The sequence below is a fragment of the Scatophagus argus genome, chromosome 14, assembly GCF_020382885.2.
Source record: "Scatophagus argus isolate fScaArg1 chromosome 14, fScaArg1.pri, whole genome shotgun sequence".
NCBI classification, from domain to species: Eukaryota; Metazoa; Chordata; class Actinopteri; family Scatophagidae; genus Scatophagus; species Scatophagus argus.
The window spans coordinates 5,221,771-5,239,731 of NC_058506.1; the positions used below are offsets into that span (position 1 = coordinate 5,221,771).

At 40.5% G+C, this 17,961-nt stretch overlaps 1 protein-coding gene across 5 annotated transcripts in view; it reads left to right on the top strand.

The window, feature by feature from the left end:
* The window catches only part of camkk1a (calcium/calmodulin-dependent protein kinase kinase 1, alpha a), a 54,654-nt gene that overhangs the window by 17,061 nt on the left and 19,632 nt on the right, over window positions 1–17,961 (top strand). For all 5 annotated transcript variants that reach the window (XM_046409956.1, XM_046409954.1, XM_046409958.1 and 2 more), the window contains exons 2-7: window positions 1,969–2,422; window positions 8,017–8,064; window positions 9,680–9,733; window positions 14,506–14,557; window positions 15,433–15,566; window positions 17,845–17,881. In XM_046409956.1, coding sequence (XP_046265912.1) covers window positions 2,090–2,422; window positions 8,017–8,064; window positions 9,680–9,733; window positions 14,506–14,557; window positions 15,433–15,566; window positions 17,845–17,881 — 658 coding nt within the window. In that variant the 5' untranslated portion in view covers window positions 1,969–2,089. The remainder of the gene's footprint in view (window positions 1–1,968; window positions 2,423–8,016; window positions 8,065–9,679; window positions 9,734–14,505; window positions 14,558–15,432; window positions 15,567–17,844; window positions 17,882–17,961) is intronic.

The window sequence follows — 17,961 nt, forward strand, 5'->3', positions numbered from 1 at the left end:
CCATGTCCCTATGAGGAACATGAGCAGGGACATCCATCCATTCAGCAGCTGTTGACACATTTCACTTGAAACCACAACTGTGAACCTCATGGTGCCAGTGGAACATTGAAATCATTTGGATTTATGTCTGGATTGTCTAAGCAAAATTTCATGGCAATCCATTCAACATATATTACAGTCCGGACCAAGGTGGTGGACCGACCGATCAGCAGACGGATAGTTCCATCCCTAGAGCCATGCTAGCATGGCAAATGATGTGATTCACCCCAGCCGTGACTGTGCAAATGCATGAATGAGTGTGACCCACCTGGACGAAATGGAACATCGTGTTATTTTTGAATATGAAGCTCTACCTTTCCGGCACACTTCAAGAATAGCATGGCCCATTTACTGACCACCTCTTGTCTAATACCCTCAGAACTGACTTTGTGTTCAGCTCCATTTTTTTCCTCTTCAGTCTGTGCCTTTTCATGGCACACACACAGTCGCAGGTGGCTCCTCTGGGAAGAAAACAACCGCCACACTTATCCCTCTTGATTTCTGCTGTTACAAAGATGGATACTGTTTTAGGAGTGGGGATTTAAGTGCCCTTTTCCTTGGATGGCTGTGGACGGGCTTACTTAGCATATTTGTGTTCTTCCATCTGCAGAACAAAACCTGAACCAGATGTACAAGAGAGCTTTGATATTCCCTGTTTGTGGCAATCTGCCTCTGATTTGATTTGCATTAAAGATGAAAGGGCCAAAGTACAATACTGCTAAATATCTGTGTGTATATACACATACTATATGCACACAATACCTTCAGTGTTCTTATGTGTGCCTTTCAGCCCACTCACAAGTGTTTGATGGGGCACAGGGAGCCATGACCACAGGCTCTGGGCATAATTAGTTTTGCAGCATTTGTGTTGAGTGTTATCAGGGGGACATTCATTTCAGTTTATGAGCACATGTCTACAGCAGGTAACTTGACCCACCAAACCACCCACACAGAGAGAGATGGCATTTTCTTTTTAAACTGATTGGATGATGAAACTTAAGGCTCGCAGTTGATCTTGCTGCAAGATGTGGCCAGGTTTTAAGGCACATGTACCATATATTTGTTGTTCTAACATGACATGGTCTTGTGGGTGACAAGCAGCTTTTAGAGAAGAGACAATGCTGATAAGCAAAACTGCTTGACATGATATAGCCGAGAATATAATGTGGCAATTAAGGCAGATGTAATTAAGCTAAAACAATCTAATAAGCTAAATAAGATAAAAAAGATAAATATCAATATAGGCATGAAATATCTTCTTAATTGCTTACATTAAGAGCAGACAGAGCACCTCCAAATAAGCTTTAATTCATTTCATTCCTTTGTGTATTTCAGTTTTTTGAATTTAACAGAATAAATTTTGAAAGCTTAAATTTGGGATGTTAGTACAGTTCTAGCACCACAATATCCATTATACTATCTTGTTTTACTACACCAAACAAAACAGCAAAAGAGTGACAAGTCCACAAAATGGTAGGTTTTGAACTGCATTATGGGAACATCAGAAATCAATAGCCATGCCAGGGTGTAGCTTTAGGTATGGGGATGGTTTAAGTCTGATGATTCACCACTGGTTCATTCTGAAATATGTCCACAAGAACTGGATGGATTGCTATTAAATTTGGTGCAGAAGTTCATGATTCCTAGATTATGTACCCTGATGACTTTGGTGATCTCCTTAATTTTCATCTAGTGCCATCATCAAGTGGACATGTGTCACTTTCATCCTGATGCTAGCATTTAGCTTTAGTAAATAAGTAGCCTTGCATCCCCACAGAGCAGCTACCATGGCTCTAGTTGATTGTTTATACTATAAGCATTTTAAACTAAGATGTCTGTTAAAAATTTGATCCAAATGCAGATACACTGACATACATTAACCTTTCTTGTAGCTGACCGAGCTCACAGCCTCTCTCTGTGTCTTTCCAGCTCTGGTGAGACCTTGGACATTGTGACCACAGGCTGGCCCAGATCACGTTGATGCTGGTGGGCACTCCCCAGTACTCTCCCTGCCACCTGCTCCTGCGCCGCTCCCACCTCCCCACCCACCATGGCTATGTGCAGTGACCCTAGCTGTGAGAGGCCAGAGCCCGACTCTGATAAACATACCAACAGTCTCACAGACACCATGGCTGCCATGACAACAAAAGACTCAGATGGCTCAGCTGCCAACGGTGTAAGGAATGGCGGGGCTCAGAAGGACGAGGGTCAGGCCAAGAGGACTCAACCTCTGCGGCCTCACCTGACTGGGAGGAAGTTGTCGCTGCAGGAGAGAGGCACTTATCTGTCGTCAGGCTCTGGAAGAGGTTACTCGCACATCTCCCCTCGTGTGGCTCGCAGGCCGACCGTGGAGTCTAAACGTGTGTCCATATCAGACTCTCAGGTGGGGAAGTAATTTTCATTCCATTCATTTTAATTCAATAACCCGTAGATTATTGAATTAAACTGCTCAAAGAATTACTGGCTCTGCATTGACAGCAGCAGTGTGAGATAAATAGAAGATATCAAGGCAGGTAGTGAGGAAGTGCAGAAAAAGTCAATAAAAATCCAAACACTTGAATGTTTCACCCAAAGCCACCTTCTAAAATGTTCTTTATCTGCTGTCCTGTAATTTGGACATTTTCTGACATGAATTGCTGCACTTGAGTGTGACAGGTGGTACCATAGCAGGGATTGGAACGCAGACAAAGCAGACAAAGCAGACAAAGCAGCTCCATTGAGCAGTTGTCATAACTAGACACAAACCTTGTATAGCCAAAGAAAGAGGAGCACAAGACCTGTGGACAACATGGCAGGAAGAAGGAAGGATGTGAAGGTCTGTACACTTGTCTCCCAGTAGCACCCATGATGGAAACATGCTGCTGTGAATTAGCTGATTTACGTTGGCACACTATCATCCAAGCGTTTGTCAAGGATGTGCAGCCTATGTAATACTGCGAGCAGCTATGTGTTGTAATGACATTTGAGCACATTGTGTTCAGATGTTGGCTTTGAAAAGAGCACCTTTGACTGTTTCATTTTGCCCTGAATTCCGTTGCTGGATCCACCATAAAAGAAGTGAGGTTGGGGGTTGGGAGCAGCTATTGATTTGCGATGGTAATCATGGTGAGCATTCTGACTTGTTTTCCTGTTTGTGCATATCTGTTTGTATGGCTGATAAGAAATTTGATACAGCATTTGGTGACAGCTAATAACTTTCCTGCTGGATTAGATTTAGGCCGTTCAGGCTGTTTTATGTTACACAGCCATCTCTCATCCCCAGGCAAAGGACACACCCTGAGTGTGGTGTAAGTGTATAAGCATGCATTTTTAACTACTAGAGAAAAACATGACTGTCCTTTAACTTTAATTCCCTGAGTCTCCCATGGGGAAGCCCGCCTCCCACTTTGAAAACCTCTGCTCTAAAATATTGTTTTGGGGTTATTTTTTACTCATGCCTATAGCACTTTAAAGTGACTGTTCATCCCAAAATCATATATATATATATATTTGTTCTTACCTATAGAGCTTTATCCATCTAAATTGTTTTTCATGTGAATTGCTGGGTTTGAACCAGAATAACCCAGATGCGAGTGCTGCCATCTTGTGCTGGTGACATCATTTGGAGCCAGAGTCTGTGCAGTGGTGACTGGGCAGAGGATCAAATCCACTCATACACCCTGACCCAATCAGACTTCATCGTGTTTTTTTATAGCATCAAATAATAAATACACACATGAACATACAACAGCATAATGACAACTACCTAAATGAGAGAAACCATTTCTGGGGAAAACTTAATTTGGCTTTGTACTTTGTGTTTTTAGTTTGGTCCTTGTGCCATCTGCTAACATGGAGGAGGAGTGGGAGGGGTTTATGACATACACTGATGAAGGTGTTTTGGCTTCACTTCTGGGCAGCTTTCATATCATCCATCTTTCTTTTACAGTTAGTGGTAGAGACAATAAAGAAAACTAATAATAATAATAAGTAATACTAATAAAGATAATAATGACTATCATTATTTATAAACATAACATAAACAACACTGAGCTGAATACGTGTGCATTTGTTTGTGCTAACCCATGACAGCTCAGTATCATGTAGCAGTGGTTGACTCCCGAATCTCCATTTTCCTCTGACTTTTTCCAATTCAGAGTGAGCATTAAAAATTCATGACATCTGCCAGGATGTGGAACCCCTCTGAATTTAACAGACTGCCTGCCACAGACTTGCAGACCTGTCATTGTGTCCTTTCCTATCTGAAAATGGAGTTGCAGCTCTTGCACTGAACCGTAAAAAGGACTCATGTTGCTTGTATTTCCCTGCTCTCAGTGGGCCAACTGTATGACACAGCAGACTGGGAGAGACCTTTCTTGCATCTGTCCTGACTGACATTTTGAGTGTCTTCACTGTTACCACAGTGGGAAAATGTATAAGAATGATATAGACATGCATCTCCCATAGTAAACAACCAAAATACCAAGGTTACATTATGATCAAGAAAATCTCAAGAACTCCTCTCAGAAATACACAGTTTAATGTTTGCATTCATACTTTATGTTTTTTGTCAAAACCAGAGAAGTTAATCAAGTTAAATTTATTTATATAGCCATTAATCACAGGTATTTACAATGCCCACATTATGAAAAAGCAATAATGATGAACAACTGAAACCTTTAATGAGAACAAGGAGAATATTTCACAATAAGGATATGTACACATACTTAAAGTATTTCTTCAAATAATCCTCATATGCTTCAGTGTGTATTGAAAAAAATTATATTATATTAATTATCAGTTGTTTTAATCATCCTCTCCATAATGGCTGCAAAGATATCCCTTCCAAGAGCAATTTCAATGGAAGCACTGGAAAAATTCCACCGTCCCTTTCCAAATTGCAAAAATAAATAAATAAATAAAGTTCAGCCAAAGCTAAAATGAGGCTTCAGCAGTCTGGATCAGTGTCTTTATGCCTGCACACCTGAGGCATTGCTTTTCCAGTTGTCCGGTTGTATGTGTATATGTATGCACAATGCACCCCACCACTCCACAAGAACCATTCAAGAATAGCTCAAGGAGCAGGGCCCGTCCCCCAAACTCTCCAGATCTCAACAAGGAAATATTGTCTGTGGAAGCACAGAGAGGAAATCATTTACTTTTAGTAAAGTCTGTAAGTTTTGAAGATTGCCACTGGATTTATTGAAGCCTTATATTATCTCTGACTTCATTTTTTTTTACAACTAAATAAACAATCTGTGGGTTTGGTCCCACATCACTTAACACTGATATCACTTTCGAAATGGGTTTGTTCAAGCTTTCAGAGTGGTTATGAATGTTTTGTTGCAAATAAAGAAACACAAGCTCAAATCTGCATCAACAGGAAACGGAACATTTCCATACTAACTAATCAGCATTACTCTGTGAAGACTCTCAGGGTCTTTTTGCAAAATACACTTTTGCAGCTCTTTGCTGAAGAGTCCCTCCTCAGCTTGTATTTGTATTCACGTCCACTTTGTATTCAGCGAGCGATTTCTTTGCTCTGACTCCACAATTCATGGAAATGATATACTCTGCTCATTTTCTTAGTTACGCATTGAAACCGTCATGGTGATATTGGAAATTAATATACCAGTGAAGTGACTGTTAACTGTGTGGACTGTGAGTGTTTTGCATTTATGAATCTCTTTTGGAGGTTTCCTGCGAGAAATTCACACGCTCTCGTCCACTGTATCTGCTATGTCTGACTAACTGTATATTAAAACTAGAGCAGCAGAAGAAATTTGAAGCTCAGTAACTTTGGCAGAGACGAAACTGGTCTTCACAGTACATTACAACAGTAAATGATGTGCTTATCTCAGTCATTGACACATACAGTAGCAGCTGAACCTGTGTTTGTAGTCACTTAAAATGTCATGTTTAAAAAAATAAAGTGCAACACTCTTCCTACTGTGCCATAAGTTAATTCTACACTTTTCTACCCCTTACACCAGAACCAGTGATATACACAAGAACATTATTTTATACTTGCAGGATTTAAATTATTCTGACACGCCAAAACCATCTGGGAAGTTGCTCTTGGAAACTGTTTAGAAAACGGCAGGCACTTTGAAAGAATACTTTGCAGGTGATTGGATGATCCATCTTTCTGTCATCGTCTATCACAATCTAACTTCAGCCAATCAGATCTACATACCGTATGATGTGTTAGAGTACTTACAGTGGAGACAGTTGTTAAATCAAATTCTAGCTGAAAATCCAGTCTTCAGTGCAGTTCTTTGCTCAATGAAGAAATACTATCCAGTTCTGATATAAATGATGATATGGCAGGATCCACACTAACCTCTTTAAGAGCTGCTATTGTTGTTTTCAAGCGAACACCCTTGTTACACCTAAATCATGGCCATAGCTGCCATTAGTTCTTCTTAGACACTGATTAGTCTGAAACACTGTGGTTCAAGCACAAGTGCATAATTTGAAGCCTGGCACGATGCCCACGTGATCTTGCCAATTCAGCTGCCCTGCAGTCTTTAAATACTGTCGCCCACAAGTTCCCTTTCCATTGCATACCTGCTGAGGCAGGCATGCTAGTTATTCATCATAGCAATGAAACGCATGGTTATTGATTTTGAATGGAACAGTGGCAGTGATCTAGTTGTTATGCACTGGTATTGATCAGTTGTTGAGTAATAGATGGAGAGACGTGGAGAGTTTGGTTCTGATCAGACCCGATGGAGGACAAAGGAGTGAGATGTGAAGGGAAATAGGGAGAGGAGAGATGGGTGTGTTACATGCAGAGGGCAGACAGCAGGGCTGCACAGTCAGTGTAAAGTGGTCGTCTAACGTGACAGTATGACCGAGAGAGCTCTCTGAAGATTTATTGTGGCCCAGTGGAGCATTTGAGTTTGGTGCATGTGTATGTGCATGTGTGGCAGATGTATTTAAAGCTTTCTGCGTGGCCCTCTTTATCCATTAGTCCTGACAGAGCATTAACTGCAGTGCAGCGCCCACTGAGCATGTGCCGGCAAACTGTGAACCCAGTGGAAGTCCTCTCAGACAATCCCTCCTGCTGATCTTTTCTTTGGATTCTCCTCATTTGCCTTTCCCTTTATCCTTTCTCGCCCTATTTTCTTCTCCCTTTATCTCTCTTCAGCCAATCAAAGCAATCCCTTTTCAAGTTCCACTGCTTGCTTCACCTACCAAAGCCCCGTCTTCTGTGCTATCTCTCACCCTTTGTCATAAACCCCTGCCCACACTACTTTACACCATCATACCCTACAGTGCATAACCCTCTGATGCACAAACATCACCTCTCCTGCGGCACAGACAGCATTGTTTAGTACAAGTCACATAAACAACATATTATATAACCTACTATATAATATCATGTTTTCTTAAATACCTTGCCTGGTGACGAGTGAAGTCCTGCACCACACCATGAGTCGGCGCATGCTTTTTGTTTGGTTACATCTGTGTTCTCCTACCTCCTCTCATCCTGCAAACACGTTCCATTATCAAGCCTCAGGCACTGGTCTGACTCTCACACACTAAGCCATCACCCTACCAACTGTAATGAGAGAACTGCTTTCAATCCACTTCTCCATAGCTCCATCTCCTTCTTTTTCACACCACGGCTCACTTTCTGCTCTCTGACTTTGCTGTCTGTGGACCGCCACCGCCACCCCCACCCCCCACCCCCACCCCTCCTCCAGCTCTCTCTGTCCTGCTGTGGTCTGCTCTCCTCTGCTGTGCCCCTGGTTGACTCTGCTGTAGCAGTGGTTGCTATGGAACTGCAAATCAGCCTTTTAAGCAGTAGCACTTTAATGGATTTGCAGACGGTAAACAGAAACTACATCACAGAAATAAATGACTTTCAACACGTGTACACACACACAGCCGGAACGTTTTGTTCCTGTACCAAAGACGGTTCTGTTTCTCCTTGCTAAGATGATGAAAGAATTCCCTCTGATTGAATTCTCTCTCTCTCCCTCCTCACAGGACTGTATCCAGTTGAACCAGTATAAGCTGAAAAGTGAAATCGGAAAGGTAAGTCTATGGGTTTTCTGCCATTTGTCTCAATTTCTAGTATAAAAAATAGCATTATAAGATCAATCCTTGCTGTTAAATGAATGGACACCAAAATTATTCACAGGATGAGGGCACACTGAAAGTTGCAAGTTGATACATACTTCTAAGGACATTTTCATATGATGTAGACAGGTGAACACCTCCTGACTATCTGCTGTATTAACACATGACTTCTAGTTAGTTCAACACAGTTCAGAGATGTTATTTCCTATTGTGTCCCACAAGGTTTTGCAGTTTTGGCTGCATCTACCTTTGTAGCTGCTCAGCTTCTGCTTTTCTCCAAACATGCTAATATCTTGCTAACAAGACAGAGTCTGTAGCCATGCTAGCAGCTGGGTGAGGCTGTACATAAGTACAGCAGGGGTTGCAGCTAAGTGCTAATGTCAACATGGTAAAACGCTGACAATGGCAATGCAAACATGTAGCAGGTTTAAAATGTCTGTAATCTTAGTTTAACATTTAAGCATTGCAACATTTGCTAATTAGCACTTTACTGGAAAGACAATTTCTGTGCAGTAAGTATAATGACAATAAAGGTTTCATTTCTATACACAAGCACAACTGAAGCTACAGCTAGAGAATCCTGTGGGGTCTGTGGATGTCTGTACAAAATTTCTGGTAGTCCATCTAATAGAGATACATCAGTCCATGTTGAAGTCGTGGACAGACCAACATTGCCATCCAGAGAACCCATGCTGCTGGGATGGCTAACGTAACATAAATATTCAAGAATTTCCCTCCAGGGATTAATAAAGGAATTCTGATTCTGATTCTGAAATATCTCCCCCAATGTGGCAAAAACACTACAACGGATATCATAAGGAGGAGGAAATTAAAAGCAAAAAGCATTTACAGGGTTTATTAACAGCAGTAATATTATTTGGGTGAAGGTGAAGAGATTAGAAATGAGAATCATATTGGTATTTATATGATAGATATTGACAGATATTGAATTATGCAGTCAGAAATGGAAAAAATGGTATCAAACATCTCTACTAGAAAACCTAGAGAATGTCAGGTGTTAACATGACACAGTATGGAAAATAATCTGTATGGGACACAGGAATGATTTTGACTTTACAGGAGCCATTGTTATGATATAACTGGAAGAATTCACACTCTTACAGATGGTGTTCTTCTAAGGACTAATAAGTGTTAAGCCTGCTGACAAGCATGGCTGCGCACATCAAAGGTGATATAACCCTCTTTAGGTAATTTATATTTTATCAGGTTTTCAAGCAGTTCAGTTTCTCATTAGAGAAGAAAAGTGAAGGAAGACATGCATCCCAGGGCAGTGTGTCTGTGGGAGTTGCCATTCATTGCTGCCAAAGAATAAAAATGTTGTTTTTGAGTAGAGACAGTCCTACATTCTGTCAGTATGTTGCTGCCGTCTGTTCTCAGAGCGATGCTTTAGGAAACTTAGCAGCATTTCTCACCCGTTTTGTTGATGACCCACTTTGTTTTAAGCTGCATCACAAACATTTTGTGTAGCGCTGAAATATCAGTGAATAATGTTTTGTTGTGTACCGTGTAGGTTCACATGTGAAAATCAGTCTCTGTTGTTGTATTGCAGGGCTCTTATGGTGTGGTCAAACTTGCCTACAATGAGGATGATGACAAACATTATGTAAGTCAATGCAATCGTTTTACAATTCAGGAACCTCTCTCTGATTAAAAACCGAAATCCCTCTGCCACACAACCACAGAAGAGTTTTACAGGATCTCACCAGCGCTGTTGGGTTTGTTTGGTTTTTTTTCAAGCTTTCGCTTCCAGCCCCTGAAATTTCATCAGTTGCTTTAGAAGAAACAAGACTAAGCTTCTGGTGCCACTGAAAGTGCGTCCAGGACTTTATTATCTATCGTCGAAGCAGTGTTGCTTTGAGTATTAGTTGACTGCTATGAGGTCACTTCAAAAGGGAGAATCAGGATATGAGCCGGCACTCTGAGATGAGGTCATTTGTGGAGTTTTCGTCAGGGGGATTTGTTCCTATAAAAGCTCTGCAGACTTAACCCCTCTAAATGTGAGCCGTTTTATGATTGAACATAACAAAGCTGGCCTGTGCAGTAACGACAATGAAAGTGTTTGGATGAGTCATGTCAGCCTAAGCTGCCAACACTGGATAGGTTTAAGTTACCCTTTTGAACCGGAGCCAGTAGGTGCTTGTAGCTAAACAGAACCCAGTATTAAAATGGCAGCCTGTGAATGTGCTGATAATAAACTTATAAGATGAGTAAAATATTATAACAAGGAAGTGCATAATTAAACTTTTCCTCCAGAGTGGAATAATGACTTGCTGCTTTAAATAATGCTGAGCTGCAGAGCTGCTCAGGCCTGCGGCAGAATGCAACCCTGTCTCCTACAAATAACATCTTTATCCTTAGACAACAGCAAATACATTGTGCAACATATATAATGGTGCCTAAATTGAATTTCTTAGCAACATAATAAGGAATTGCAACAACACAACACAGCTAATACATCCACTTCAGGCTGCACGTACAGATCACTCCTCTTCAAGACCAAGCTGACCGTGTTAAGCTTTGTGCCTACTTCCATCACACTCATTAATGCCCGGGCTACTTTGGTGCTTGACTCAACCTTTATTTTTTGTGAACATTTGTGGGCACTATTGACCTCACTGTTGGACATTTTAAACCCTTTCAGCTGAGCTTCTACGCCGTGTACTCCTTATTCTCACGTGTCTCTCTGTTAAAGTTTGTTTTTGATTGTTATGTTCAGACAACTATCATCACCTGGTTAAGTTTCAGGAAAGAACACGGTCTTTGTGGTTAGATTTCCGCAGATGTTCACAGTTCTATTTCAGGAAAATTAAGCAACACATACCACATTAAAATATTTTCTACTGGCCCATTAAAAAACTGGAAATGCCCCCCCCCCGGTGAATAAAATAAACCGGTGAATAAAAACAGACACAAAATGTTATCAGATGGAAACATCAGATCTGTGTGCAGTGATGAGGTCAGTGTAACCTTCTAACATGAAATAAACATAAGTAAACCATATTTCAGTCAAGCTTTCCACTGTTTGAAGTTTGACTGCCGTTCTGTTAAGTACATGATCTTTCACAATGATTTAATGGCCAACAAATTTTTATCTTGATGCAACAATAGTGAAAGTATATGTCAGTAAGTGTGTTTTTCAGGCGTTCTGGAAATTTGGTTTAAATTTGCATTAAATGTGCATGAATTCTTGTGCTTTGTCCACCCCAACGTCACTAAGAGTGGCACACACTAGATAATCCTTGCTTTCCCCACACTAAGCTGAATGTTGCCCTTCAAAAAACAATTTTTTTTAAAGAAGAAGCAAAACATATCATTATTATAAACATATAATTTGTTGGAGATAGTGTTTCAGCAATGTGACAGAGTCCAAGTTCAAATGGATCCTCAGAGATTTTATCTCAGAATCACCCAGTCGGAAACCAAAGATTCCAGAAAATGAAATAATTGGATTGAGATTATGTGAAATCATCTTTTTTTTTTTTTTTTTTTGTTTTTTTGTTACTCCTCAATCTGCCCCATCTGCCTTCAACATTTGGATTTCTGGTTTGCGTCTTTGTTTCTGCTTTGTGTTGAAGCGTTGTCATGTCTGATGCAGATTGTTGACACTGATGGAAAATGTTACCTTTCAGGACAGACTGGGGGCTATTGCAGGCTGGCTCAAATAGCAGACACATCTGAAATAACAAAGACAGTAATCAGGAGAAGAGGAGATGAGTAATGACAGCATGGAAGGGTTATTCTATTTCCTGGCAAGCTAAGTTGCTTTCACACAAACCTGAAAGCTGATTGGACTTTTGCATGCAGAGCATCTGCAGCACGAGCCCACATACAGTATGCACAAGTATAATCGCACACAAAAAAGAGAAGTTCTAAACAAGAGACGGTCTAGTTTTTCACCTGTTTACATGGTTCTCATGGTCTCGAAAATCTTTATCAAAAGATTTCAAAATTTGGTGAATTTTTTGTGAAAAAAAACAACCTTTTGGAATTAATAAGACTGAATGTGTCTGTTGGTTGAGCCTCAGTGGCCATTTTCAAGATAAATGAAAATAGACTTGACAGTCTATAAAAAATAATATGATGACTGTCTATTGTTATCCTGTCCAAGTAAGTGTTGGAGACCAAGTTTAATTGTCCAACACATGAGCAGATTCCTCAAGGTCTTTGAATGGTGCATGTTTACTGTGGTGTCCTGTGTCGTATAATTACCGTGCTCATAACTTCATCGGCAGGCATCCGATTGTGATGCCTGCCAATCACGCGGGCTGTTTATCTGCCTCAGGGGGCCAAAGTTAAGCAAATTTGTGCAGCATTCAGTCGTTTCATTTTAAAATGGCGGAATGATGAATTTAAAGAGCTCATTGTTAGGCAGGCAGGCAGGTAATTGCTCTTTTAAGCAGGAGCAGAGGCTTTACTTCTCTTGAATTTGCTTTATAAATGCCTTGAAGTGTTTCTCCAAGTCACCTCCAGGAAAGATCTGGAGACATATCTTATACCTGTGTGCGCACACTTGAGTTTTTTTTTCTTCTTCTTATAATTATAATTAATCAATTATTATTTGGCTGCACAATACAGAGACACCCCAATTGTTCTCCTGCTTTATTTCTGGTCAAGGAGCATGTGAAGTATTAAAACAAAACTCTTGTCATCACCACAGGCTGAAATTTGTGGGATTAATACTTAAAGGTGACTCCAGTGTTCAGACCTTTTAAAAACAGACTGTGAATTATATCTAATATTGAGGGGCCTGTATTGTACAGGTACTGTGGTCAAAATCTAATGTTGAAATCTTTAGTGAAGTTAGTATTATTATTGTTTATGGTGCAAATGCCTATATAAAACTGTGTGTACTCAAATTCCTGCAATCCAAATGACATACAACAATAAGTCTGTAAGGGGGGGGCCACATCTTATTTTTTTGCCTTGGGCCTCCTGGGGGGTTAATCCAGCCTTGATGTCAGCACTCAGTAAAGGTTAGCTCACTCACACTTTATTTCTTGTGTGTGCCATTTTTGATTTTCATCTCTCAGTAAACATAAGGCGCACTGCAGAAGTCTTGTTTGTCGTAAAAAAGGCACAGTGAGGGAACAATACAGTGACTGAAATCGTACTTTAACCTTTTTATATTCCTCCTCCTACAATATAGTTGCTGCTGTCATGCTTTTGCCTGTGATCAACACCGCTGACCACTCAGCTGTACCTACCCAGCACATTGTCACAACTGGTCCTTAACTGAAATCACATTTGATAACTCGCTTTATCATTTTCCACATTAGTGCCATACTTTCTTGTAAAGCAAAATGTAGTCATTCCAGATTTCGTGTTCGTAAAATACATCTCCTGCGAACAAAATTGCCATGACCCGCCTACACCTACCTACACAGTCAGAATGCAGCTTTTAAGATGGCTGCTGTTTACTGGAGCTGCACCATCATATGCCAGATTGTGTAATGAACTCTGATGCAGTAAGGAATAAAATAATGTCTGAGTGTTTGTATGGCCACAAGAACTACAATGGAAAAGCTGCAATAATTCTAAATGTCGCTTGACAATTTTTAACTGTTTGATGACTCTAGCTGAGTCATTAACTACCCTCCCACAAATATGCACACACACAAACACACACACACACAGGCAGCATACCATGGAAACAGTGTGTTGGGGAGGATCTGCCTTCTTTCCAAACCAGGTTTCTGCACAGTCATGGCGACCACAGTTTTAAAAGAAACTACTGAGCTGTGGAGTTGAGGTAGCAGAAGATGTTTCACCTTAACATGAATTAGTGATGAGTGAAATTACATTGACATTCCGACAGCATATTAACACTGTTATTTTGTAGAAATGTCTGTCACTCTGACATGTGGTAAATGTTATTCACTTTCTCTCTTTTTCCTTTGCATAACCAATTCCTTATAACAAGATGTCATTGTGACTCAGTTTGTTCCCCCTCTCTCCTTTTCTCTCCCTCTTTCTCACTCTTTCTTTCACACACACATACACACACAGAGTTGTTCTTAACAAGCTGATAGATGGTCTTTTCCATGAAAGAGTTTTCTTTTCAGATCCTCTCCTGAGCTTTTACAAAGGATAGCAACAACACATCCATTGACAATTAAACTTGCTCACTTTGCTAAAGGCAAGTTCTGTCAGCAGTTATGTTTCTTTTTGACTCTTTAAGGTGTTTTTAGTATGGTTTGTTTTCATGTACGTTACATCTTAACTAAAAGTCTATTTAATTAGCATTGGTATACCTCTTTGCAGGTAGTTATTAGTTATCAATTCTTAACTGCTGAATTTTCTTTTGGTTTCAGTTTATGTCAACACTAGCTGTACGTGAATGTGCTGTAGGATCAAAATTGCTTCTTATTTTCCTAGGCCATGAAGGTCGTGTCCAAAAAGAAGTTAATGAAGCAGTGTGGTTTTCCACGTAAGTAATATGCTGTTCTGTTTCTTCAAGAAATTTGAGGACAAATTATTCCACCTGATTTAAATAATCAGCCAGTAGTTACAATGGAGCGTAATTCATGGACAATCACAGCTAAAAAGTAGTGAAACAAAAGAAAGTAAGGCGAAGGGAATAAACTACAGAGAAAGATGAAGGTTATCAGCTTGAACTAGAGCAAAACCTCCATATAATGCCAGATAAACCCACTGGACACATTTGAGGATTTTCTTAGACCAGCACATATCTGTTGTTTAGTAACAGCTCTACAGTTTCCTGAAAGTGAGGACAGTCAGAGCCATACTGACTGACAGAGCCCGCTGTGGTTGAGACATATTTGGCCACGTGGACACATTTCACTGTCTGAGTGTTTACAGAGGAAGTAACATAATCGCAATTACATACACTGCTGTTAAGGTGCGTCATATTAGGTTGAAAGCCAGTAAATGCCAGCATTAGTCAGCTACAAGAGACGTTAAATCACCAGCGCTGCATTGCAGGTCATTGCAAAAATTATTTAACAGGGGAAGAGGTAAAGGGGAAGAGGTTTCAGAACTGTGATGGGAAATCCCCAAAAGACAAACAACAGAGCTATCAAAAAAAGAGGAACATACATTCTCCAACATAGAGAATGTATGGGTCTTACAAATACAAATACTGCCAATTGCCGTCGTCATTTGCTATAGCCAACTTTTGCAGCAGTGTTCGTTTAAATATAGGATCTGCTTTCATGAAATTTCAAGATTGTAATTTTCTTTTTGCTCTGTAAAGACTGTAAAGAATCTGTATGTGTCTCCTTTTCAAGACTGATCATGATCAAATGAATCAGATAGTAAAGTTATGTGCTTGGTGGTCTGCAGGTCGCCCACCCCCAAGAGGACCCAAGGCAGTCCAAGGAGATCAGCCCAAAATCTTAGGACCCCTGGAGAGGGTCTACCAAGAGATTGCCATCCTTAAAAAACTGGACCATGTTAACATTGTCAAGCTGGTGGAGGTGAGACCATCCATCTTTTAGTTGCTATCGAATACGAAACAATAAACGCATCAGTCCTATTGCTGTTAAACTTACCGATGCATTAATTGTGGAAAGTTAGTAAAACTGGGTATGGCAGTTTATGTATGGAGTTTCCTTTGGGTTGTCAGAATAAGGATGTGTTATTTGCAATTTTTAGCTAGCAGCAGAGCGCTAGGTATGGTATTGTCCAGCATTGTCCGTTCACCACTTTGTCCAGACTGAAATATCAACAACCATTGCATTGTATAGTAAAGGCTGGAGCCTTTGGAAAATTTAACTGGTTTTCCAAAGGTTCAGGCAAAGCAAACCCTGTAATGGATTCTTAGCCATCACTCTCAAACTGAGTTGGGGAATTTCAAAGATGGATAGATTTTAGTTTCTAGAGAGGCTGTTGTTTATGAAAAATGATAGCCGATTTGGAAGACGTGACTCAAGATGCCCGCCGTTCCCTTGCGATATTAACAGAGTGCTTTTTCAGTCGTGGCCAGATGGCGGGGGCACTGCCGGCGTGGTTGAGAGTTAAGATCAGGGAGTCAGTCAGTGGGAAAGCTGTCTGGTTGGGTTTAGAGCGTGCCAGAAATATGAAAGGGTTTTTAAGTAAAAGCCGAGTACTTCTGCTCCTCTGCTCGCTCTAGCAGTGAAGAAGCACATATATACACATGCTCATTTTATCCCTTTTGTCCACCCTCGCTCTCACTGTCATAATGGGCATACAGTATTTGGGCAATGGGATAACCTGCTTTCTTCCTCTCCATCGCTCTCTGTTCATCCATTTAAATGGGCTGTGCCTGGGTCAAGATCATATTCATTATAGCTTTCCAACTGATTCCTGTGAGACTACAGTCCAGTCCATCTTATTATGAACAGACTTTTTCACTCGTTTTTGAACGTTAAAGCAGACAGAGAGTGGAACGGATTAAAAGTGATGAAAGTGATGTAGTCATTTGTCACAGATGGCTGGGAAGAGAAAGTAAAACTGGCGTCATGCTTGCCAAGACATGCAGTTGTTAGTATAGACACTTAAAAATCCCAAGCTCATTTCCCAGTAAGCCAAGATGCATCTAAATTGTTGCTTCAACAGCTACAAACAAGATTACCAGACTACTATTGGTTTACACAAAACAAAAGCTCATTTAATGTTTAGATTTTTTATATATATATGTTTTTTACATAAAGCAAAAGGAGAGAAACAGTGCTTCAAGCAGAAAGAACAGTATTTAGTTAAGCAAACACAAATAAGACAGTATGAGCAAACATTCACCTATTGACTGTGTCATGGGCTGTTAAAACTGATGAGAGTTAATGTTGTTCTTGTTGGTTTTGAGGCGTTTTGCTGCCCTTGTTTTTCCAGTACTGCATGTACCTGGTGACGTTTACCCTCACTGTGGTTATTCAACTTCAAATTCAACACAATGTTGTATTTAAACAGATGCTCCAGATGGACTGAGTGTCCTGTGGTTTCTCGAAGCTGTGAGCACATCCCGTAAGCAAGCAAAGCATGAGGGCTGCAGTCCAGTGGGGACACATGTTTTCATTAACCTGTAAAAGGTTGGATTATCAGCCAACCAACTTGATGTAGCAGAGACAGAAACCAGAGACATCATTTTCGTTATTGCATACTTTCTTTGTCCTAGTCAAAATCCTTGTCAAAACATGGCACCTGCGTTACCCGCAATAACACTTGACTGCAGACAGCATAGATTCAAGTGTGTTTGTGGCTTTTCACTTTACTCTACTACTAGTTTACGTGTAAACTGACTTTGAGTTGCCCTTCAACCTTGAGATACCATCTGGAGGAGCACTTGTGTCAAAATCTAATTTAAAGTGAGATATTGTTCTTCAACTTAAAAAGCTGTATTGAACAAAGAGCCAGAGGAACTGTGGATAAAGTGGCCCCCAGTGGTTCAGTTTTGCCTGTGGGGCCCCTTAGCAGGTTAAATCAGCCATCAACCGGGCCAAATGTTCACTGTAGGTTTGTGAATTTGCACAGACCATATAAAGCTGGTGTTTTAAATTACATCTACCACCAATATCCAATATCTCAAGAATTACAAGCATCTTTCATAAGAGAATGAGAACATTTGCCTCTTTTAACTTTTAGGCTTGGTACTGCGTGTTTACGGTCTGTTCTCTAGATGACTCCGAGGTATCCCATGTTTTTTTGTTTGTTTGTTTGTTTTTCATGCCCATCTATAATAGGATCTTGAGGTTTTCAACTGGAAATTCTCCATTCATGATGGTTATGTTAATGTTGCAGGTGCTGGATGATCCTGCAGAGGACAACCTTCACATGGGTATGCAGGCCATATCTTCTTTGTCCGAATCTTTCTCTATGTCTTTGCCCTGTCTCAGCCTGTGGCACATATGCCACCAA